Source organism: Hippocampus zosterae, chromosome 15 (assembly GCF_025434085.1).
Source record: "Hippocampus zosterae strain Florida chromosome 15, ASM2543408v3, whole genome shotgun sequence".
In the NCBI taxonomy this organism is placed as follows: domain Eukaryota; kingdom Metazoa; phylum Chordata; class Actinopteri; order Syngnathiformes; family Syngnathidae; genus Hippocampus; species Hippocampus zosterae.
In genome coordinates, this window is record NC_067465.1 from 11373610 (window position 1) to 11399882 (window position 26273).

The window sequence follows — 26273 nt, forward strand, 5'->3', positions numbered from 1 at the left end:
AAGTTTTTCGAAATTCGAGAAAGCAACTATGAATTAAGAGGTGCCAATTTATTCAAAAAACTCAAAACAAGAACAAACATCAAGCAAAGAAGTATATCTAGCAAAGGTGTTAATCTGTGTAATAATCTCGAAACGAACCTGAAAATGAGTACATCGCTTGCCGAGTTCAAAAACAAATTCAAAAAAAAAATAGTACAAACAACCTACATCAATCAGAGTTAAAATGATAAATTCTAAACATTAAATATAATGATAAATCAGAACTAAGTAGATAAACAGAGAAAGGTATTGAAATACGCGACCCGAGTGAGGATCAAGCGGGTCGGAAGATGATAAATGAATGAATATTGAAATATCCATGATGAATACAAGAGAAAATTGACACAAGAGTGCCAGGGTGTGGATGTATATAATCCCGATACAAACCAAAAGTTGTAAAAATATCACGGTTAGGGGTAAAGTATGAGCCTTAAAGGAGACTTCTTACTTTTTTCTTTTCCGATTGATATAAAAATGATTTAGTAGATATAAACACATAACGGGGTAGGACTAGATAAGTTTTTTACTTCATCCTACTCCCTTGAACATAATAACTGTTGAATGAAGACCGATTTCTTTCTTTTTACTTTTTTATCTACTTTATTTTCTGCCAAATTATTACTGTATATGTTTTATGTTCAATAAACAAAAACAAAACAAAACAAAAACAAACATCGAAGGAAGCAGACAAGCATTTTAATGTTTACTGACTTGCTTTGTCAAGTTCTGTGGTCACCTACTGCAGTGTTTCCCATCCTGGGGTACGTGAGCACATTGGAGGGGGTCTCTGGAAACATTTTAAAATGTATTGCCCAGACGTGTGCCCCAACCACGCCAAAATCACAACAGTGGTATGCAAATCTCAAGTGTCTCCTGAAAGCTCAGATGACAGATGAAAAAAAGTACAACTGCTGTAGTACGTCTGAATCGAATGTACAACACCAACGATGTCTTACCATTGTTGGTGTCGTTACCTTCCATACCTCCCCTCTAACACTGACAATATTTAAATCCAGGCTTTAAACGGTTTCAGTCAGATGGGCATATTACAACAAAGAGTTCTCGCGTGCAATTGAATATCTTGTGGTTCACAGTGAATGAACTTTGTTGAACATGTCTGGCCTTGAAATGAATGAAGAGAACACCAGGCCGAACTGCTCGCTCTAATCCCAGATTATCTCGGAGTCCAATCCAGAACAGGAGAAAAAAAATTGGCATAAGAAAGGGGATTATTTGATCGTGGTTGGGGGCTGTGACCAACATACTACTTGTTCATAGACTCGCACAAGTTTGCCTCGGATGCAAGTCAAGATTTAAAGACACACATATAGTGTATATTCGAACATAATCCACCGGTATTTTTTTTTAATTGACTGCAATTCCAATCTTGCAGTTTCTCTGACATCACAGTCGATCAGAAGCGCAGGAGTCTTCTTTTATGCGTCATTGGCTGCCTTTGCTTCTGTGACCGCCTTCACAGAATCGAGAGTGTCGTGCATGCATTGTGGCCTCATGCATTTTAGACCCCAGGCAGAGATTACCCAGCGGCGCATGCGGATGCGACATCTGGGATTACAATTAGAGTAATATCATCCGTCATGGGAAAGCCTGTTACGCTGTTATGGATGGAAATGAAATGCAATGTTCGCTTTGTGCATGTGTTTGGCGTCGTCGCTGTAATTTTGCTTCCTTGGGTTCTGTTTTTTTTTCTTCCTTGCTTCTGTTTTCCTTCTCTCATATATCATTGATGATAAAGAATATATGCATGTGAACACTTGTTGTCTCTCTGCCTGTGTTGATGCACCTTCAAATATGCGTTGCTTAAAGGGACTGCGGCGTTTTTGCATCGTGTGTTAGCATTAAATTAGCGGAAGGCAACATTCAGTGGTTGATTTATTTGCACGCGTCTTTAATGAGCACCGTACTCATTTGGATATAACCCAAATATTTTCACAGCAACAATAAATTGGTCTCACTGTTCCATTCCTTTTGAAGGGTAGGGTACATCATCTTAATTTCTGCTTGTTCTTGTTTTCACAAACTCAACCCATTCCTCCAGTTTGCCATCAATGGAGTATGCCAAGAACACACAGCTGTCCTTCCATCTAATTTGTTCCTTACAAATTGTCTTTCAGTGGAGCTGCTTCATCCTGCAGCGATGCCATTATTTTGTCCTCACACTTTAATGTCATTTTAAAGTTAACCCAAATAAAGTGAACCGAGTGTTTGTAAAGGCTGTTTAAATCAGAAACCGTGTGTCATGTAATTTGCGTAATAACATCATCTTGATGATCAATTTATATGTCAAATATTGTATAGTAAATGACAGGATGAAAACTTTGGGGGGGAGGGAGAGGAGGTGGGTTCATGTTTGTTCATATTTTTTTCTTTCATGACAGACTTTAATGGTAGCAATTTTGCTGTGATGTTGTGGCGCTCAACATCCACGCACGCCTTTTACCAAAACCTTTTTAGGTTTCTGGGAATAGAAAAAAAAATGAACGTGAAGGACATGACCCAGCAGGAGTTATATTATCAAGCCAATTTCTCTGCCCATTTGATAGCTTTCTCTTCTACTTTTTATTTCAGTACGTTCACCCATCATCAAGTGTGTCACTCAAACCCCGGCAACCTTAATACTCACATGATCAGAAAAAAAACACATTTAACAACGTTTTTTTTTCCCCCCCCTTAGTCATCGAGCATAATAGATAAAACAGTTTTCATGTGTTCTTGAGCAAAAAGGTGAACTTCAGTACTGGAATTAGGCACACTAAGATTGAATGAGTATTCAAATAAAATATACCTTTATTTCATTGCAAATATTCTGTAAAAGGGTTGCAACAGCAAAGTATAGGATGTGACAAATAAAATAGCTCATAAAAATGTGCGCTGTTAACTTACTCCTCTAGGAAAATCAAATTTCATGATGGTGTTGTGCTTTATGGAAAAAAATCAAATTCAATTACCTACATTGTTTATCCTTTCTAACTCTCTACAAAGTCACAATATATATATATATATATATATATATATATAACTCAACAATAGTCCCATGTATTCATAAATGATCCATAAAACAACAAACCATAAAACAACAAACTCATCTTAGTCCTGTGTACCTCGAACAGTGTCTGGTCTGCAGACCTGAGTCACCGAGCAAGTGTGTGGAGGCGGAGGAGCTCAGAGAGGCAAGGTAGGGTGAGGCCACTTAAAGATTTGAAAACAGATAATAGAATATTAAAAAGAACTGTATATGGAGGCAGTAAAGGGATGCCAGAGTAGGAGTTATGTGCTGCCTCTCACTCGTCCCTGCAAAGAGGTGAGCAGCAGCATTTTGGAGCAACTGGAGATGCTTACTGGAGGACTGACCGACTCCAAAGTCAAGTGCAATTTACCGGCCCGATTTGAAAACACTGTCCAGTTTAAGGCCCAAGTTCATCCATCCATCCATTTTCCGATCCACTTTATCCTCACGAGGTTCGCGGGGTTTGCTGGAGCCTATCCCAGCTGTTTTCGCACAGTAGGTGGGGGACACCCCGAACCGGTTGCCAGCCAATCGCAGGGCACACAGAGACAAACAACCATCCGTGCTCACACGCACACCTAGGGACAATTTTGAGTGTTCAATCAGCCTACCATGCATGTTTTTGGAATGTGGGAGGAAACCGGAGTACCCGGAGAAAACCCACGCAGGCCCGGGAGAACATGCCAATTCCACACAGGGAGGCCGGAGCTGGGATCGAACCCACGACCTCTGCACTGTGAGGTCAACGTGCTAACCACTGGAACACAGAGCCGCTCGACTCAAGTTATGTGGTTCTTATTGTATGATATTATTGTTTATATTATAATAAGGTCAGTGAACTATTGATGTGACACAAAAAATTTTTTCTTGTGGTCTTCACCAATCCGCTGTCCAATTGTTCAGAGAGCCCTGTAATCCGGCCTTAGATGGGAGTCGTGCAGCACAGCCTAATAGGATCGTAGTATTAACAATAGCGCCAGCTGTTGCAGGGCCCTCTGTCGGCCAGTTGGAAGAGTGTAAGGGCGGGTGGGTTGAGGCCGTGAGACGGCAAGGGAGAGGTGATTGACGGAGTCATCCAGAGCACGTCTGTGTGACGCTGTCAGTCTCATGTGGAATATCCCGGGAAGCAGCTCGGTTTCGGCACGGTGGAATTGTTGCTTCTTTGGCGGAGCGTTTCCTTTTCTTGGCCGTCCCGTCCTCGATAAACCCAATCCCTTGTCATTTGTCCTTTCCCACTTGTGCTTTATCCCGCTACCTTCTTCATAGGTCTGTTCCTAATCTGCCTGGACTAACTGTGGTGCACGTAAGGTCGTAGCACGTTGCACAGGTGGCTGTCGACCGTGCGTTGCAGGCTCTACATGGATGAATAAGCAACACTTAGGGGGGGGGCCTTTCTGGTGGATAGAGGGAGGGGGGGTTTCATAAAGTTGCAGTCAGGATCGAGCTTCTTAGGAGGAAGGGGTGAGGATGGCGGTGGCCCTGGACGAAGTGTGGGGGAGGGTCAAGAACGTCTGCAAGCAGAACGGTCTCCTCATCCTGTCTGTGCTGGCCGTGGTAATTGGCTGCCTGCTCGGCTTCTTCCTGAGAGGCAAGCAGCTCTCCGAACAGGTCAGTCGGATGCATTAACTACTGTTTATTGTGACCACTAACACACCTGTGCGCTCGCTTCGCACGTATCCTCTGGACACCAGCGGATTTGAAAACCACTGCCTCTGGAAACCATGTACCCTTGTTGGCTTCCACTCATGTAAATGACACCGTCAGCCGAAATGCGGCCTGATGCTATTTTCAAAGGTCTCAACATTTTGGGGGCTACAAAAACATACAGCGGGTTTGATTGCTCCGGATTCTGTCTCGATTCGCTTTGCAGCCAAATTGATGGCAAAAGCTTCCTTAGCAGGTTCCCATCAGCCTCTCAGATTGCCTGGAGCTGCTGCCGGACACATCTATGGATCAGGATTCCCGGTGGAGAGATTAGTCGTCAATCACTCACAGTGACATCAGGTCAACAACAGACCGTCATGTTGACTTATATAATTCCCATAAGTCAGAATGGGCGCTTGGATTGACGCCCCAGTCGAAGTTGCAGTTCCGCAAGACTGATTTTATATGGACAAGAATAGGAAAAAAACACGTTAAAACTATACCGTGGTTCTCGTATTATGCGGATGCGATTCTAACTCAAAAACGGTCCGAATAAATATGTAACGTGATGTGTGGAATCTGCTGCATGCCAACATACTCCATCTTGTTTATACCTCTGTAAACCTTTCCATCGGCCTAGTCGGATAGTAAACTGTTGGGGTGGAACAAAATTATTTATAATGTGATATCAGACATCCTCCCTCAGGGTATAGCGTTGAGATACAAAGCCCAAATGTTGATTTTATGTCCGGAGCGCGGATCTCGGAACTGACTTCCATGTACTCCCATCGTCCGTGTCGCTGAATGTGCCACGTAAACATGTGCCACAACATTTGTATTACTTCTGATGCCAGAGATCAAATAGAAATAATAACTCAATAATACTTCATGTGAAACCAGACTATTTTCTTCCGTAATGTACTGTAGCTGTGGGGAATCGTGGCCAGCTTTCTTGTCGTACAACATGGTCACCCTGCTAGCTGCTAACCATTTCAGCGTAAGAAACAAGGCGCACAATGAGACGCACTCCTGAAGAGACCTTTACTCAATGGCGAGCGCAATTCAAGCTTCGTCAAAGTGCCTTGACCCGAATACAGTAGGCCACGACACTCCTCAGCTGACAGAAGCAAATAAATGACCGAGGTGTCCTCTCATAACCTAATTTGTATAACACCGACTGTATATATTTGGTGAAACCTCCCGAGTCAAAAAAACCAAATTGGAATGTAAACTAAATTTGGGGTGAAGAATCAACCCCAAGTGAGTTAGTTCCTCACGACGCTAACTAGCAACACTTCAGCAGCCAGGGCACCATAAAACGCTTCAACACCGTTCCGAGAGTAAGAATTTACCGTAAATTCAGGGTTAAAACCTGTTGCTACTCCTCTTCTCACATATAACAAACCCCTCGCCTTTCTTCCGGTCAACCTGCAGCCAATAAATCGGCGCTCGATGTATCGATGCTAACAGATGCCAGCGATGACAAGATTTTGAGTCACAGCAACAAAAAAAATGCTAAGCCCGCATCCTGGCGAATTGACTCCATGCTATTTGCGTCATAGTGAAGGACAAAAGTTTCTCCTGGAAACGCACACGCACGCATGCAAAAAGCAGCCCGTGTCTCTGAAAGCTGCCTCACTACAAAAGCTTTTACTGCTCAGCCAGTCTTGCCTGTACAGATCACCAATCACTCCATTTTTTCTTCCCTAATACATTCTTCTTACCGGTATCTTTTTTTTCTTGTTTCCAACAAACGACTCTCTTATAAATCAGTATAGTAATTAATCAATGATTGATTGAAAATCAAACATCGTAGCCCTTCTTTTACTTTGCGTCCGTCTTTATTTAGAGCAGAGCGCATTTCACATACTGTCCATGGTAACTCAGTGGGCCTCACAATACATTAAAAGACAAAGTATGACATCTAAAATACAGAATTAAAAAGCAGTTTAGAGGAATAAAACGTTTGTATTTGACCAGAATTACTAAATGAGTGCATGATTTTGTAAAATTTGATTCGTGAAATGCTCTGAAAGACCATCATTAGGTATTGGGGCGGGCATAGTTTTTAACCTGGATTGAAAAGCATTTACACTTACAGCTAGCTTCAATTCCGTTGGCAACTTCATTTCTGTGCAGCACAACTGCTAATTGCTGATGCCCCACGTTTGCTTTCAACTTTGGGCTCCACTAATTGAGTGAGTCTGCAGACCTCAGAGCCCAACTGGGTTTATATTCCATGAGCATTTCTTTCGTACAAACGTACACACTAAAAAAGACGCTGGGATTCTTTTTTTTTCACTCCTCCACTCACTGGGTAGTTGCGGATTTTGAGCGGTTAATTTTAACAAAGGCTGGGTTAATTATTTCGCCAGGCAGATTGGGTTGGCTTGGATCGCAATTGGGTTTTGTTTCGAAGTCAAAGTCAATCCAATGTACGCTTCTTTGAAAACATTGGTGGCAGCCGGATGGTCATTGGGTAACTCCGCTGGCCTTGAGCACGGGGATTGGGGTACAAATCCCGGTCAGGGTGAACAGTAACATCCAGTTGGGTCTGTGGTTTTTCCCTATAAATGGGTGGGTTGTTTCAAGAACGACATCCGGTGTAAAAACTGTGCTAAACATACATCGTGTCAGTGACTTGCTTTGGCAAAAAGCTTGCTTCCTCTTATACTAGTTATAAAATTTGGACTTTTAACCACAACTATACTAATAACCTGATAAGTGATTATTGTACTTAGTAGCTTCAGCGCAACAGCACGGGTAGTTTTTACCACTTGCTGGATCCAATTCGTGACCCAACATGCTGCATCAAATCCTCAAGCTAATGCTAACTAGCTAACTCTGCAACTTTTGGACACAACGCTGGGTTGGCTATTTCACCCAATTTGGGTTTCTCTTAACCCAGCAGATTTAAGAGTGCATTCATTAAACCAAAGTAGTCATTTAAAGATGATTTTAAAAGGAAAATGTGCAGGAAAAGGCGGGATGTTAACAGCGCAGTGTAACTACCAAGTCATCATCTGTTTCTCTTGCAGGAGGTCAAGTACTTTCAGTTTCCTGGAGAACTTCTCATGCGGATGTTGAAAATGCTCATTTTGCCACTTGTTGTTTCCAGGTAAAAGCAACATCATACCACACAAATACTCAACACAGTTTTCCTGGTTTGACAGTCTTGAGATAATGATCATGTTGGTTTTCAGTGAGTGAATTATTGCACATTTTATTCTCCTCATGCAGTTTTCACAACCACTGAACACACACCTTTGTTATGCATACCTTGTGTTCACTCGCATCTTGCGCCGAGTTTACTTTTCTCAGGATATCATTGAAGCACAATTATCTTGAAAGGCGCTTATAAATAAATCATTCATTCATTCATTCATTCATCTTCTGAGCCGCTTGATCCTCACTAGGGTCGCGGAGGGTGCTGGAGCCTATCCCAGCCGTCTCCGGGCAGTAGGCGGGGGACACCCTGAATCGGTTGCCAGCCAATCGCAGGGCACACAGAAACGAACAACCATTCGCACTCACACTCACACCTAGGGACAATTTGGAGTGTTCAATCAGCCTGCCACGCTTGTTTTTTGGAATGTGGGAGGAAACCGGAGCACCCGGAGAAAACCCACGCAGGCCCGGGGAGAACATGCAAACTCCACACAGGGAGGCCGGAGCTGGAATCGAACCCGCTACCTCTGCACTGCAAAGCCGACGTGCTAACCACTGGACTACCGGGCCGCCCGCTTATAAATAAAATGTATTATTATTATTATTCTCCCCTTTTTCAGCACTGACAAACAATTCGCAAAGGACGCTTCTTGAAAGAACTCCATTTTCTACACATCTTTGATGACCCTGACCTTGTCATGCCCTTCATATCGCACACCACAATTCTGTTTTGACCTTAGGATGAAAGGAAACGATAATGTAAAAGTCACATGGGATTTCAGTCTGTGCTCACTTGAATTGGAATTGGAAAGGGAAAAAAAACAGAAGGAAGTGAGCTTTTGTGAAGGAAGCTCTTTGGATGTCATGCAATGTGCGTTCCGTCCAGAATCTCCACGATGACTATTTTAGGCCCAAAGCGCTTAAGCCGACCGCATGAAGTGAACACATGAAAAAGTCCCCAAAACAAATCAGGCAAACACACCGGTACAATGTAGGGTGCTTTGTGCAATAAGCTACTTACAATATGTGCACCAGCAAAGTCTGGATGAGAAGTTAATCTATCCTCCCTCCTATGGTCGCGCTCTCTCTCTCTCTCTCTCCCTCCCCCTCTTTATCCGTGCTTTTGTTGTCTTCCTTTTATTAACGGAGGAAGAATGGGATGTGTTTGTTTTTCATGCGGCGCCCATTTTTCGTTTTGACTTTTCCATGTATAAAGAAGGAAATTACTGGCTGCATGCTTCATGTCGAGAACTACTCTGAAATAACAGGCAAGCAGCCAGGGGGAGGCAACGTGAGCACACACGCAATCTCAGAGCTAACCGCATTTAGGTGCTTCTATTTGCATCTCTCAGAGACTTTTCTCCACAGGGAAGGGGAAAAAAATTAATTTCTCAATTTTATTTCGCTGAGCGGTTTGCAAGGAATACAATTATCTGGATCCACATTTGTGGAGATGGCATATGAATTTAAAAAATATATAAATCTGGATCCAGATGATTTTATTTTGTGCAACCACTTGACAAAATAAAATGGAATGATTTCAATTCCAACACTTTTTTTTCTGAGCATACTGCATGTTCGTCCGTCTCTCTGTAGCTGAATAGTGCAGAAGGTATGTGCTTGTGTGATGCACAGATCAGCTGGTCGACACGGCTTATCTCGGGGTGAAATATCTGCCCCGGCCCTATTGCCTGTCTGTCCCCATTTTTTTTCTCTCTCTCTCTCTCTCTCCCTCCTTCCTCCCAACCATCTGCGCGCCAGCCAAAGAGGAAACCAGATTATCCCATGGACGCGTCATGCAGAATCAATGGGCTCTCCGCTGCCGGCAGTTGCGTCGGTCGGCATGACACAAAAACGATGCAACCCATTCATGTCTGTCAATGCGTCGTTCCGATTGGGCAGATTTATGGCAATTTTTGTGTATGCATCCCATCACGGGCTTGCGTGATGGTGAGTCATTTTCCACTTGAAGTTCGCAGTTAGACTCATATGCCAGCCGTTGATTGACAGGACTGTTTCACGTACTTTCTTCTGGACAGATGTACAGCAGTAGAAAATAAAAACATAGAATGCAATTAAAATTAACCCCAAAAGCTCATTTATGATAATAATTGAAAAAGATTAAAATTAAGCAATTTTCACTGGAGTAAGAGATTATTTAGTTACTTTCATTAAAATATGTAGTGTCTGTCCCTTTTTGGGTTTTTTTTTTCAAAAGCATTTTCATTTTTATTTTATTTTGTTAACAGAAATATTTTTTTCAATTGAAGTTTTTGAGTTCTGTCAGTTGTTTGGAATTTTTGTCTCTGTCCAGTGACTGAAATGTCAAAAATTGTAGTCGGGGATTGTTTTGTTCATTTGTTTTGGCTTTGGCAAGTGGACAACGCAATGGAATTGAAAACCTTTGTGGATTTATTGTTTTTGGCAAAGCTATACCAATCAAGCTCTGCTTGACTTTTGCCCTGTGATCTAATTTTGCATCTGAGGTCGAATCTGTGACCAGCGCAGGACGAGCTCTTCACGCAGCTGGACATCAAAGTTACTCATACACGAAATCTTGTACTGAAATTATAATCACGATGTTGAGCATCAATGAGTGTGCGCGTGTACAATTCAATCATCACACACAATTTGAGGGGGACAAATGGTTTTTCTAAAATGTTTTTCTCTTCCTTTTCTTCTCTCTCTGTCCTCCTCCTTGGAAAATTTTAATTAGTTTGATGTCAGGCCTGGCTGCCCTGGATGCCAAATGCTCGAGTCGACTGGGGATCATGACTATTTCCTACTACCTCTGGACCACCTTTGTTGCTGTGGTGGTGGGCATCATCATGGTGTACATCATTCACCCCGGAGGAGCCGCTCAGAAGGAGGATTCCGAGGAGAGCAAGAAGCCCATGACCAGCTCGGCCGACGCTTTGCTGGATCTCATTCGGTGAGCGCTCGCCACAAAGCCGGTCCGTGTTCACCGTCTGGTAACTTAGCTTAGTTAGCATTATGGTAGGAATGAATTGTTTCCTTCTCAAAAAAACGGTGCTGTACTTGTAATGCTTCCACGTCAACTTCACCCTTATTTGTATCAGCTAATGCCAACAACCAGGATAAGCGCTCATCATTTAGAGCAGTTCAGAATCAATAACATGAAATAAACAATAGATTTAACATGTAAATAAAACATATCATACTCAACAGGCAGCATTTATAAATGCTCCAGATGTGTTTTACCGATTGAAATGTGCTTGCTCGGACCAACCAATCAGGAGCAGGGAAAATGTTGACATCATCAGGGGACCATCTTGCTTTCTGAGCAGATTAGACTAGCATGGCAACAAATGTAGATTGAAATTTGATTGGATTAAAAAAAAAATGAACATCCCCCATACAGGGTTGGAAGTAGCATAGTCAAAATAAACGCTACGAAACAAGGAGAATAGACGATTGGGAATAAATTAATTCTGTCATCTTTTTAAAAAATGAATTTAGATTGTAAAAGTAGATCATTGCTTCTAATCGTGTTTGGTCAGCAGATAAATTCTTCCATGTCCCCTTCAAATGACGGATGTAATCCGTCAGACTCACTTGTGATGCCTTCGCTGTGATTTTTTTCTTAAAAGCGAACCCTTTCATTGGTTTGCAATCGGTTTACGACACACTTGGACACATTATCAGTAAATGAGGAGTGAAGTCATGGGAGTGCTCGAGCAAGGAGGGGAAATCCTTGAGTAATGTGTGCCAGCGGGCTGTCGCGCTAAGCTAATTAGAGCTGCTCAAAGCCAGCAGGGTGTGTTTGAGGTCAGCCTTGTTGCGGGCCCCTGAGAGCCACTGTGTCAGTGTGACACGAGGTCAACGGGCACGACAATGCCGCCAGCGCCGCCGCGTAATTTTTTTGTCGCGCTCCAATCATATTTGTAGTCGTGATCAAAAACAAAAGCATGTCAAGAAGAGGCCGCAAGGTTTTCTCATCATCTTGGGAGGAAAACCCTTGGAAAATGTTGGTCTGTTTTCATCGCCTTGAAACAAATTACAGCGGGAATAAATTGCCGTTGAGTGAATGAGCGAGTAAAGTCGATGCGATTCAACTGCGTACTGATTATGACAGTGTTGACGTTCGCAGGCTCTCTTCCTGTGTGTGTGTATACGTGTTGTAAAAAAGCACAGCTTGGCTTTGGATTTATCTGGCAAAGCTTCTCTCAAGCCTCCATCTATCATGCAGCCGCGCTATATTGGTACGTTCGCAAATGGCCCAGCGTGTCGGACCCAGTAGTCGCGGATGTCAGCGTGTGTGACAAGTACACATAATGAGCATCGTGTTCGTAAATATGGAGACGCGTAAGCGCGCGTGGGGAGTCCTTTCTTCATCCCCACTGGGGATGGGGATGAAGATAGGACGTTAGCTCAATTTGCTTCGTTTTGGACACAAAATTGACTTTTGAATGAATGCTCTGACGCAAATCGCACTCAGCACGTGCCGCAGACTTGGTTGGTCGTTCATGCCGCGTTGTTTTATACTCCGCTGCATTACATTTGAGTTCCTTGGATTTAAGTTCTCCTCACGCCCTCGCCTTGAATGTAAGGACACGTGCCACCGCTCTCAGAGTGAGGCTGTAGCTGCCCTCGGTAGAAGGAAGCGGATCCACTTCAACAAAAAGGACTTGAGTGGTTCTTGGAACATAAGTTTGCTTTTAGCTTGTTTTGTTGTGTTGTAGAGGGGGGTGGGGGGAATAAAACGAGAATGCTATGCTAGAAATGCTGAGAATCATTTCAATATGCAGATATTTGAATGAAGAAGTTCCTTCCAGAAAATGTTCATGACATTATGGCTGCTACGGCTTGTAAGTTGACATTATGTTGCTCTGTGAGGGTTGTTTCGCTGGATATCGGTTCCTTCGGGGCTTTTAACAAACCTTTCACCTTTCCTCTGCAGCAACATGTTTCCAGCAAACTTGGTTCAAGCGACGTTTCAACAGGTAATTGGAGTGTTACATTTCCAACCACTGTGTTTTATTGTGTGAATGTTGAAGAGCATGGCATGTTGGAAAACCAGGCTTGCGTTTCCCATTGGAAGGGATGAAAGTCCGTTTCGGCGTCAAAACAAAGTTTTACGTTGACTTTTTTTTTTTTTTTTTACAAAGAATTAAAGTACCGTATTGGCCCGAATATAAGACGGTGTTTTTTGCATTGAAATGAGTGGGGGTCGTCTTATATTCGGGGTCTAGACATTATACCCATTCACGACAGTAGATGGCGCCAGATATCATTGAAACGAATGCTGAATTTGACTACCCACGCCAAAGTGGACCCCTTTCACGAAGAATAAAAATAAAAATAGCGGTAGCACGAAGAAGAAAAATAAAAAATAGCGGTAAGAAAGAAAAGAAAATAATAGAAGAGATAACAGAAAATAGAGAAACATAGCGACAATCTGGAGAAAAGTGGGTCGAAGATCGGCCAGGTTAACCGGCAGCTGAGGAGAGGAGAAGTTCCAAAGAAGTTCAAAAACCAGAAGCCATTCATTTACGAATGTGATTGCACTTTAGTTTATATTTTTAAATGTATGTAAATGGCAAAATAACATGCTTTTTCTCTCAAATATATTGTTAGAATCATTCGTTTCATTTTGTATAAAAAATAATTTGGTGTTCAAAATGTCAAATGTCAAACTTGAGTCTTGGAAAATGTGTGGGGGGGAGTCGTCTTATAATCAGCGCTATCTCAGATTCTTATTTTAATGATGGACTTGCTTGTGTGAGGGGGGGGGGGGGTCAACTGTCAACTTTAATACAGCCCACAATCATGAAATGATGACATCCAGTTACAAAAGAGGCATTCTGATCGCACCAGATATGATCTTCAGTTTGGAATATTTCCAAGTAACCAGAGCAATCCAAGTACCCCAAAACTCGGAACCCAGAAAGAACTTTTTTAGACCCCTCCAAGTGAGTTATTGCACTCAAACTTCCCCATTGACTCGTGCGGTCAAATTTTTATGTGAAGGACTCAAAAGCAAACACTTACTTACATTGTCATGAACGTCAAGACTTAACCAGCCGTTGCTGACCAGTAGCATACAGCAATGAGGGCAATCGGCATAATATTTTCACCAGAAAACACAATTAACACTTTCATGCACCCTGTAACATGATAAGCTGTCCACTGTCGTAACCGCTGTCCCTGAAAGCTCAAAGTGCCTCTTCTCCCTTTTTGCTTCTCAAGTACCGAACCCAGCGAGACCCCGAATATATCCCCAAACCAACAGTGGCTCAGCTCCTGGATGAGACCACCACTCGACGGGTCTACATCTACGGCATCCAGGATGACAATGGAACCGACATCCAGAACTTTTCACTGGATCTCACGCCGCCGCCGGACGTCATCATGAAAACGTCGGCGGGTACGAGCGAGGGCATGAACGTGCTGGGCATCGTCATTTTCTCCGCCACCATGGGTAAGCTTTCGGCCCATCCATTTTGTCGGTAATGCGCTTGTGCACGAGAGACGGGTTATGAATCACGCATGAGCTGAACTCGATGTGACTCATCGCAGGGATCATGTTGGGGAGAATGGGGCCCAATGGAAGTGCTTTGGTCAACTTCTGTCAGAGTTTGAATGAAGCGGTTCTCAAGATTGTTGCCATTGTCATCTGGTAAGAATGAACTTCTGATTGTTTCCCTTCACCCTTTCATGCACCCTATAACCTGAGAACTTGATAAGTTGTTCACTGTAGTATCCGCTGTCCCCGAAAGGGTTCAAATATGCTCAAAAGTAGGCCAAATTTGACCCAATATTTAACTCGGGCCAAAATAATACAGATTAAAATGGTTTATATATTTGCTTTTTGAGTCTCATTGAGCTTTTTGGCCATTTTGGAATAACGCAGCACAAGTTTTTAATTCATACATTATATTTCCAAAAGTGAAGATGAGAAATTACCAGTGATTGTCAAAGTATGCCAGACTGATGTTAGAGAACATATTCAAAATAAAATCCTTTTGTGTTTTAACGCTAACAATAGTGTCAAGTGTTTTTCATAAAGCAAACCATTTTGTTTTAGCAATTTTTACCTGCTCTCCATCTGCTTGTAGTTGTGTACCTTACAGCAGACATGGGCAACTCAAATTTTGGAAAGGGGCCACCATTTTTTTTTTTATCAGTGCCACGTACTTCCTGACCAGACGCATGAGAAAAATGTCATTTTGAATATGGACAAAATACATGCATGCATGCATGCATGCAAAATATGTGCTCTTCACATAGTTCATGTTTTTAAACATACCGGTAAAAATTTTCAATGCATGGATAAAAGATCCACGAGCTCAGGGGTGGCCAACCAGTCAGAGACTAAGAGGAATTTTTTTACTGTGTTACTGCAAAAAGCCACATCATACACATGGGCACACATAAACATCACCGCATCAACTGCATTTATAGAGAACTTTCAAACAGCCAACGCTGCAGACAAAGTGCTGTACATGGAGCAATTTAACATATACAATAAAGAGTAAAACAAAACGGTAATAAAGACGGTAGAAAGCACCAAACAGTAAAACCAAGAACAAATACAAGTCATGCTGAGCCGAATGCCAAAGAATACAAGTGAGTTTTGAGGAGGGTTTTGAAGATGGGCAGCGAGGAGGCTTGCCGAATGTTCAGTGGGAGGTCATTCACACACACACACACACACACACACACACACACACACATACACAGCCATATTTACTGTATTGTAAATGTCACACACCAACATGATAATGACAGAAATTGATTCCTACAGTACTCAGACCACAGGCCAGTTATTTTCAACAATGAACATTGTGTGCACCATCTCACACACACAAACTCTCAGTTCAACCAAGTCGACAAACAAAAATATAAGAACGTGAAAACTCTTACTGTGCATGTTGCTTAGCGCCTTCGTGGAGGGCATTCCTTCTCTTGACCAATCCTCGTCAAATGTGACTTGTATTCCGTGTTTGCCACTCGAAGCAGGGCCCCGTCTGCATGTGAGCTGCAGCGGTTACTAACTACTGGTGGTGGCCAAACGTTTTTGACCGAAGATCGACTTTTGAAGCGACCAACCTCCTGCAATCGACCCAATCGTGCACTGCGAGCATATAGAGCAGGGGTGTCAAACTCAGGTCCTGGAGGGCCGCTGTCCCTCATGTTTTCCAAGTCTGCCTGTTTCAACACACCTGATTCAAATGATCAGATCATCAGCAAGCTCTGCGGAAGCCTGACATTGAACCTCATCATTTGAATCAGGTGTGTTGCAACAGGGAGACTTGGGAAACATGCAGGACAGCGGCCCTCCAGGACCTGAGTTTGACACCTATGATATAGACCAGGGGTGGGCAATTATTTTCCGGGGGGGGGGGGGGGGGGCAAATGAGAAGCAGAAAATATTGTGGAGGGCCGGGCCAAAAGTTAGAAATAGAAATAGAAAATAAAGAAGATAGCACAATGTCTTTGTATGCCAGTAATAATGTAACATTCTCCTCCAGCATCACACTCAGCACTGGTTCTCCTCAAGGATGTGTACTGAGCCCTCTGTTGTTCACGCTCTACACATTTGACTGCTCTCCGACTCTTATTAGCGGTCCAGTTTTCTGAAAGGTTAAAACCTGCAAACATGATAACAATCAAACCATTCTAGGAAATGTTCATTTACTCGAGGCACAAGCAATTCACTCTGAGCATGGAAATTGCCAGAATCGGACTGAGTAAGAATCGCTTCCTTGTTTTTCAAAGTCTCGTAGATTTGAGTCTTTCCGAGTCAACGCGTCTCCTGAATGTTTCGTACTTTGTTACCCGCTTTGTTTAATCAGATACATATCACTTTCCCTTCCATGGTCATTACTCTCTCCCTCTTTCATCGTCTTACCCTCCCTCCCTGTGCTCTGCAACTTGAATTAACTGCGCCACCTAGTGTTGAAATACCTGTCATTACAAGTCCAAACGAAATGAATGCAATCAAACTTTAATTGTGCACCAATCTTCCGCGGGCTGGATTAAAATGACCAACGGGTCAGATCTGGCCCGCGGGCCGTAGTTTGCCCACCACTGATAGACACACATGCACGCATGTACGCACACGGGCGAACAACCATACACATGCGAGGATGCGAACGCGCGCGCTTCAGGATAAGCAACTAAAATGAACAAAACCGAAACACAAACACACAAATCTTTTTTTTCTCCCTCATTTCCTCCTCCCACCCCTCGCGGTCGAACAGTCCGTTAGCTACCGGTCAATCGCGATCGACGTATTGGGTACCCCTTTCTTAAAATTAGAGGTAATTCGCAATTCCCGTTTAGCGCCGTTGTTTTCGCATGAGCGGTGACTTAAAGGTAACAATTCAGTTGTCATCTGATTGGTTACCTTGTATGTCAATCAAGTAACAGGGTTGATGATAGGCTAACATCGTGAATTCCGCTGGATTTAGCGGCGTTTGAATGGCAGCGCCACCCCTCGTGACTAGCCTAACCCAACAGCAAAATGTTTGAAGCAAGCAACAAAATAATTCCGTACTGTAAATTGCAAAGGGCTGAGTTGATTAAAAAAAAATTACCATTCAAGGACAGCACAAAACTGCGAAATAAGTAACCAACATTAAGCGAACTCATTTTGTACATACAGTACATACAAAATTTCCACAAAAAAACTCACTTGAGGTTTTTATCTTATTGAAGTGCCATGTTTGTCCTGCATATCATTCCAAATCCACATTTTTTTAAAGCGAACTCATTTTAGTATTGGGCAGTATAAAGCCCTATATAAGTGCGCCAATCATCACATCTAGTAGTGAATGGTGCTATTACAACTTGAAACTATCGACTCCTGCATGCTTGCAGGTCAATACATGTGGATTTGCATATTCGCAGATTTTTTAGTTTGCATATATTTTTTCATATTTTGGATTTTTCCCAGTTTTCCCCTGATTTCGTTCCCCGTTTGACCCATATGTATGTAGTGTATATTGAATGTTCATAACTATTTTTTTGTAGGAAAAAATAAGATAAAATAATGATCGGACAGCTGGTTACCCACCTAATATCACAATGTCCAATTTGTGCACGAATGTGTTTGCTTCCTCTTAAGATACCGAAACCTCATATACCCAAGCACAATTTTTTTGGGTCCCTTTGTTTTTAGGTATTTCCCTTTCGGCATCGTTTTCCTGGTTGCCGGGAAAATCTTGGAGATGGACGATCCGTCAGCCATGGGGAAGAAACTGGGATTTTATGCCATCACAGTCGTAATGGGCTTGGTGCTTCATGGTCTTTTCATCCTACCTGCCATGTATTTCTTTATCACCAAGAAGAGCCCCATTGTTTACATACGAGGAATTCTGCAGGCCCTACTTATTTCCTTGGCCACTTCATCCAGGTAAATTTAGTACCAGGCTGTTCCGGACGCATTTATGAAGCTTATGTTTGATTGTACGGGCACGGTGAAGTTTGTGGTGGTTTTTAATGTATGTGTCTTTACAGAGGCAATAAGCAAATATCAACCTTAAACAAATGACACATTGTGGGATGGAGAATTTTGTTCCCCACAGGGAACTATTAAACATATGATCACAGTACACTAGATACAGTGGAACACAGTGGTTCAGGTACTTGATCACATTGATCAGATCAATTGCAGATATCTCCATCATAAATCATTAACCGGGCATAAAATGATATTTCTAACACTTGAAATTGGTTCTTCTTTTCTATAGAAAAAAAACAACAACAAAGAAAGCATAACACTTGCAGTACATAGCGCTATATTGTCATGAGTGCCGTAAATCCGGCGCAGCGCGTGGGGTGCCTGCATGGAGGCGGGTTAGACTGCATGTTGGTATTTCGTAGACAAGCGCAGATAAACAGGGCACGCTTACATTCATAGCTATTGAAAATTCACTTAAGGAACACGCAAACTACAGGATGATTCAATCCCAGCAACCTCAGAACTGTGAGCCAGATATGTTAACTACTCGTCAAAATGCACCGGCGAATAAATAAAACAAGTCTATCTATCACAAGTTTGTATGATATTATCAATTATATCTGTATGTTCTCTCCCCCCCCCCCCCCCCCCCAGCTCTGCCACTCTGCCTATCACCTTCAAGTGCCTCCTAGAAAACAACCACATTGACAGACGCATCATCCGCTTCGTGCTGCCTGTGGGGGCCACCATCAACATGGACGGGACCGCCCTCTACGAGGCTGTGGCGGCCATTTTTATAGCCCAAGTGAACAACTATGAACTCGACTTTGGACAAATCATCACCATTAGGTAAGCAAAACATTGTGTGAAAAACTTACGTTTTCATTTGCTTTGATTCTGATTTAAATCAAACAAGCACACGAATAAAAAAAAAGGGAAAAGAAGAAAAAAATGTTCAGACGAAGGAAGCAGAGTTCATCATGTTCTGATGCTTTGGAGCACAAATATTTGTTTGGAGGTTTCCAGCACAGCTTGTGATGACTTCATTGACTGAATTGAATAAATTGGTGCAGGGACTAGTGGACCACCATTCAAAAAATGTAATACAGGGTGTAACGGTGGAGTTCTCAAATATTCGACGTTCAGGGAGAGGACATATTTTTCATTCACAGACTGACGTTTGCATTATGGTTGGATGTAAATGGTCAAATTAGCGTGTTATTCGTGGGGGATAGAGACGAACCAGCCTGCAAATAGCGAAAATCCATGTATGGCCATTGTAAAAGTATTGGGGTGGGGGGGAGTAAATAAATATATCCTCCAAACTCCTAAATTTTTGAATTACAAAAAAAAAAAAAAAACAGGACAAACCACGAAAAATGAGCGTTGGCTTCCCTGCCCCCCAAAATGTAGAAAAAAATAAAAAATAAAAATCCATTGTACATAGAAAATGTGACACAACTGATCATGTGTGCCCATTAGACTTTCCTGGACCACTTTTCATTTGTGGAAACTCAAAATAGCTCTTAAGTGGGCTAATGGATGAGATGCATCCTTTTCCTCTACTTATTGAGCAAAAGAGTGCCTCATACTTACGATGTTTCCCAACGCCGCGTCTGATTTTAATCACATCACATATGGAGTTTTCAAAATGATTAAAAATATGATAGGATTTACTAGGTACACATGTACTGTGTGTAAATGTCCATAGATTATGCCTCATGTGAGCTTCTTAGTCTGATCTGATTTCTGCCAAATGAGTCTGGAAGCAACAGCGACACAGAAGGTCCACGCAAAAAGTACAACGGCGCCCTTGTCTCCTCGCACACTGTCGCTCTATACCTTTGCAACAGGTAAACAAGTCCACACGGACCGGGTGGGCCAGCGGGGCGCTGGGTTAAATAATGTCGCTCTGATTTAATGGCATGTCTTCATGTAATAACATTAGGCGCTCTTCTGCCCGTAGCTTCAGGCTGTGCCCATCCCCTCGTAATCCCTTGGGAGTAAAACCCATATGACCTGTATGACTCATCTCTCGTGTCACGCCAGAATTATTATAATTTGTCCCCCTCCTCCTGTGCTGTTTGGCTGCTGACCGCAGAGCTTCGTGCACAACTGTCCTTTTTCTACAATATGGAAGCGCCAACCGCTCTCTGAATGACGGCCTACGGCATTCGCATATTCATAGTCGCATAAGCAATTCTGCAAAGTGTTTTGACATATACATACAGTACGTGTGTGTGTTTGTGTGTGTGTGTGTGTGTGTATATATATAATATACAGTGTATATATATATAATATATACTGCATATATATATGTTTTTTTTGGGAGGGGGGTTGGGGGGGGCATTAATGAAGGCACCATGTAGGAACAATATCAATAGAAAAAAAACATGCATCTTTTTTCCCCCCACCCCCCCCCCCCCCCAGCATTACTGCCACAGCAGCCAGTATTGGTGCAGCTGGGATCCCGCAAGCTGGACTGGTTACCATGGTGATCGTGCTGACCTCTGTGGGTCTGCCTACCGATGACATCAGTCTCATTATTGCTGTTGACTGGGCTTTGTAAGTACAGGACAGTAGCACGTTGCTCTGGAGAGGTTGACAAAGTATGCTTGGAGTCTGCTTTTATGTTAAAAATCTTTTGGGGGGGGGGTGTTCTTGAAGGAACATCGGACATTTCAATCATACTAAATGGATGACTAATGTTGACTCCCCTGGCAGAAAGTGAGAAACACATTCATTTTCATTGATTAAATAGACCTCAACGCAGGTCACGCAATCGGGTGAAAAATAAAATAGGAACAAACAAAACTGACCCACAGATGCACGGCGTTACCTAAAAGGCACTTGCATCTGCAGAACACACTCATAACTGCCAATTAGTTCAAAAAGGGAAATATGCTTTTTCGTCAATAAAGCATCCTCAAAGAATCGCTGCACCCACATGGCTGGCATAGCTCCTACCCTAAAAGTATCTATTAGGTTGATGATGTGGTATTGGCGCGTGGACGATCGGAGAATGTTTAGGCACTGCTGCCCGTGCATCCTGAGTTCTAATTGCTGCCGAAAGATTTATAGTAACAGGGCAATTTCCAAACAATCTGGAGTCTACCCGTGTTTAATAAGGGAAACAAGATTTACGGACCGTGGAGAAAAATTGCCAAATTTCACTATGCTATTCAATTCATCTGCACAAAATTGGACTTCTACAAAATTACAACTAAAACTAAACCCAAAAGCTATATGAGACTACAAAACAATTCTGGGAATGTGGTGGGATGCCAATTACCAGACATAGAAAAGAAGCACAATCTGCATCCTGAAATCAATGCGCCAAATGTAAACAAAAACATTTTCTTCTTCCAGCAAATCTGCAGGAGAATGACGAAAAAAAAATTGTCAATCAAGGCGTCGTCAACGGCGCAATCAAAGTCCAGACCGCAATATGATGACCTTAAAAGATTTGCTCATAAACCACTGGCTGTAAATAGAGTCACGTGCTAAAGAAGAGTGGGTCAAGATTCCGCCACAAGTCAGTGATAACATCATTGTGGCAACGTTAAGGTCATGATTGCATCATCAGTGGGTGTGCCTAATTTTTTGACACACTTTCTTTGCATTGTGCTTTACTTACTCTGGACTCAATAAAGTTTTTTTTTGTTTTTGATGACTTGGCAGCAACTCCAACTAATTACTTGTAAACAAGTACCCGGTACATTTTCTGTGATATCTCCCCTTTAGTGCAGCCCGGTGGCCCAGTGGTTAGCGCGTCGGACTCACAGCGCAGAAGTGTAGGGTTCAATTCCGGCTCCAGCCTCCCTGTGTGCATGTTCTCGCCGTGCCTGCCTGGGTTTTCTCCGGGTGCTCCGGTTTCCTCCCACATTCCAAAAACACACATGGCAGGCTGATTTTACACTCGAAATTGTCCCTAGGTATGAGTGTGAGCGCGGATGGTTGTTCGTCTCTGTGTGCCCTGCGATTGGCTGGCAACCGATTCAGGGTGTCCCCCGCCTACTGCCCAGAGACGGCTGGGATGGGCTCCAGCAACCCCCGCGACTCTTCTGAGGATGAGTGGATCAGAAACTGGATGCATGGATGAGTTCCCCTTCAACTCATGCCTAAAAACTCTACAAACACTTCCCGTACGAACCTGAGGAAATGACGTTTGATTTTTGTCACGCAGGGATCGATTTAGGACCATGGTCAACGTGATGGGGGACGCCCTGGCAACGGGTATCATGGCTCACATCTGCAGGAAAGACTTTATCAAAGAAGGCGAACAGGTGAGAGAACATGAAAGTTAACGTATCGATTCGTTATAATTCACTGCGGCTTCTTATTAGGTACCTCTGATCTGTGAGACGAAGCCCATGATTAGCATCCAGCAGATGATGAGCTACCAGAACCAGAAGAACGGCTGCTACCAACCGCCGCCCCCGGGCAGCAAGCACGACCACCTTTCCCCGGACGTGGCCCGCCTGATCCAACTGGAGGAGGGCATTCGACCAATCGAGAAGAAGAAACACGCTCACTCTTCTCACCACAAGAGAGGCCACAGAGACAAGGACCACTGTTCCATCGACATGAACGGTCTGGAGACTAACGTGTAGAAGCCGTCCGAGTGGCTCTGAGCGCTCAGCTGCTGGGCCCCGGCCGGAGAGGAGGACCAGCTTGTTCCTCAAATGACGTGATCGAGGTCACATACACACTTCCCGGCTCTAGAATAAGAGAGAGGTGGAAGGTGAATGAATGCAGATGAAATAGAATACAAAGACTTTTTTTTTGTGTGCGTTTTTTTTTTTACGGTATTTTAATAATAACCTGCATATTTGTTAGTGTACTCATCTAACATGTATCATTCTGTACCGGTTGTGATGCTGGCGTTGAGCTTGTTCCGTTCGGGGTTTGCTCTTTTTTGTTAAGGGTGAGTCAGCGCAAATGGAGAAGGAAGAGAAAACACAAAAGCTTGATTTGAGATATCTCCTTCTGTGGACTGTGGGAAAAAGAAAAAGCACTATTTGTTATTTGTCGTATTGATCTGTTTTGGTCTGAGATTAGTCTATTTTTAAAGGGACTTTTTCTATATGTTGATCATGCACAAGGAATTCTCGCATTCAACAACATTGTTTCAACAATGACGCATACATATGACAGGACAATAAAAAAATAATAATTACGGTACATACAGTACAGAATTGTGCAATCCTCTTCAGCCACCATGAGATTTGGTCCTACAAAGACAATGATTGTGTTCAAAATGACTCTACAGACCACTACGGAGAATTTTTCCATATTTGTTCCCCATGAGGTGGTTTAAAACGGGAAGACTCGAGTGATCGACCAACCTGTTTTTTATTTTATTTTTTCCTGTAATCGGTTCATATTAGCTGATGCTCTAAGACAGGGGTGGCAAACGCGCGGGCCAAATTTTAGTTACCGTTTCACTTGGAGGGCCGATATGACTGAAACCATATACAGAAGCCAAGAATAACTGTTGATTAAAAGTTACTATCATGAGGGGTTTGGTAACAAGAACATGCTTTGGATATACTGTATGTCTTATTTATTACGGATGATAATTGAACATTTTGGTAGACATTTTAGAAAGTTTCATGGAAGTTGACATGTTTGAGCTGCTTTCGTGGGCCACTTAAAATGATGGGGCGGCCCAGATTTGGGCCCCGGGCCTTGAGTTTGACATCTGTGATCTAAGATCAGCTCTAAGAAGTTGACAACGGATCAAGAAACTTTGGCTGCAGTGGCAAAGTGAACACCTTGGAAAAGTACGATCCCCACGCAATTAAAAAAAAAAACTCTCACAGCAAACACAAGCAGATATAAAACCAAGAGACGCTTTCTTACCTTACCCGAATCAGCAGTGACTTTGCCTAATATTAGCCTCACGGTTCGGCATTTGTTATTACGATGGGAGTCAGCATCCATTCTGGGCATCAAGAAATCCGACATTTCATGTCAAGTACGTTGACAAAAATGCCACATCAATAATCAACAGATTTCCGATGAAAGATATATTTCAGAAATCTTTGGGGGGTTTTTAAGAGAATGGAACTAAAATGTGAGCATTGAAAATGGCCATATGCGCTGTGCGTACACGTTACATACATTTTCAAATCCAAGCATTAAAGCTTACTTTCAACGAGGCGTGTGTATGTTCGAACTGGCAAATGCGATCATCTCTGCAGATTCATGAAAATCACAATCTTCATCTATTTTTTGACAAACTTTCAGTCTTTTCGGCCTGCAGATTTAAAATTGGTGTCGGGAAAGAGTGAAATGAGACTTGTATTGTGGAATGGAATCAAATCAAATGTATTGCCATTGCACATGGACACAAGTACGGAGCCTAGAAATTCACAGTTACAAGCCATCCAAAAGACAAATACAGCGATCCCTCGCTATTTCGCCGTTCGTTTGTCGCGGCTTCAGTGCATCGCGGATTTTTTCTAACATATTCATAATATTTTTTAAAGTCTGAAAAAAGTCCACAAACGGTCCACGAGAAGCAGCGAAAGTCAGCAAAACAACAGCGAGTCATATAGAGCAACATAAACAGTACTGTACTACATGTATATGTTTACTGTATTTTGTTATTCATAACCTAGCCTAACTTATACATGTTAATTACTGCAAAATTTACTTCTACATGCATGTATACCATTAAATCTGGCCTAATAAATATTATGTACATGTACCTATATGGAAGGGGGGGGGGGGGGTCGCTACTTCACGGATTCAAGGGGTTACTGTACCGTAATTTTAAAAAACACAGTATGGGGCACAGTATGGGTTTGGAAAAAAACAACCAGCCAATAAAAGACAATAACCAACACAAACACCTGCACATATGGACAGAAGCAAGGTATTGAGCAGGCCGAAATCAACGATCGGGTGATTGTGACCTTCAATCGGCACACCGCATGTTCCACAGCACGCCTGCACTACAAAGGTGGGGCAGTTGGCATTGATAATGTTGCGGGTTGCGTTCATAGGATTTATGTGTGTAAATATGTGGACTCGCTCATCACAGCCCATGGCACAAAAAATCTCATTGCCGTGGAGACAGCCTTGGAGAATAATACATACAGGCGAAGGAGGGAGGCGGAGGGAGATATAAGGGCGCCAGCGTCTGGTCGCGCCCTTATATAAGGAGATAACAGCCTGCCCAAAGTGGCTGACTTTAATATCAATCAGCCTTTTAATGTCTCTCGAGACCATTTCAATTAGTTTAATTTGTGGTCATTTCTTGAGGTGGGCTGACAACTTTGACATGTTGTCATCCGTTTTGCCACGGAGATCAAGAATCACATCCGGTCCGCGATTGGGATCACTCGTCGGCCACGTTTGAGTGATGACAACACGAGACCGGCTCTCAACTCAACTGTATTTCGAGAGCACTTTCGGCCATCGCTGCATACAAAGTGCTGTACATGCAGCAACTAACATATACAACAGGAAGCAACAAATCAGTAAGAAAGATGGTCGAAAAAGCATAGTAGAAAGCATCAAACAGCAGAACTAAGATCAAATATGAGTCATGCTGAGTCAAATGCCAAAGAATACAAGTGAGTTTTCAGGCGGGTTTTACAGATGGGCAGCGAGGGGGCTTGCCGCTCTCTTTTGTCTATTCCAGTGGCGCGGCCGAAACTTTGCGACAAATACAACAGAAAAATCCCAAATAAATTTATGCAAACAACTCTGAAACCTATATTCTGGAAACTGTTTTAGCAGGTTTGTGTAAACCTCATTTGAGTTTCAATATGTCAAAATGGCTGTCTGTGAAAAAGGTTTTCATCCATGTATTAACGAGAAAAACAATCACGCAGAATTTTCTTTTAAAGGACCGCGGCAGGTGCAACTCTTGTTTCACAAAGACAAAGACACATTAACAATACACACCGCTTGGAATATATCAGATCAAGTGTGCAACCGCTCATGAGCACT

General features: G+C 42.8%; 1 protein-coding gene across 1 annotated transcript; it reads left to right on the forward strand.

The window, feature by feature from the left end:
• The first annotated feature begins 4129 nt into the window (after positions 1-4129).
• On the forward strand, positions 4130-23186 carry slc1a7a (solute carrier family 1 member 7a). The gene is made up of 11 exons (XM_052087677.1): positions 4130-4675; positions 7750-7829; positions 10596-10811; positions 12801-12843; positions 14090-14321; positions 14420-14519; positions 18027-18260; positions 18963-19157; positions 20739-20873; positions 22495-22594; positions 22655-23186. Exons 1-11 carry the CDS (start codon positions 4535-4537, stop codon positions 22919-22921), a joined length of 1743 nt encoding a protein of 580 aa, XP_051943637.1. The 5' UTR covers positions 4130-4534; the 3' UTR covers positions 22922-23186.
• Positions 23187-26273: the final 3087 nt, after the last annotated feature.

Bases quoted from the DNA above. Each gene is read 5' to 3' on its own strand.
- slc1a7a (XM_052087677.1), top strand. From the start codon at position 4,535: ATGGCGGTGGCCCTGGACGAAGTGTGGGGGAGGGTCAAGAACGTCTGC. The intron at 4,676-7,749 runs GTCAGTCGGATG...TTTCTCTTGCAG, and splicing joins GCAAGCAGCTCTCCGAACAG to GAGGTCAAGTACTTTCAGTT. The intron at 12,844-14,089 runs GTAATTGGAGTG...TTGCTTCTCAAG, and splicing joins TTCAAGCGACGTTTCAACAG to TACCGAACCCAGCGAGACCC.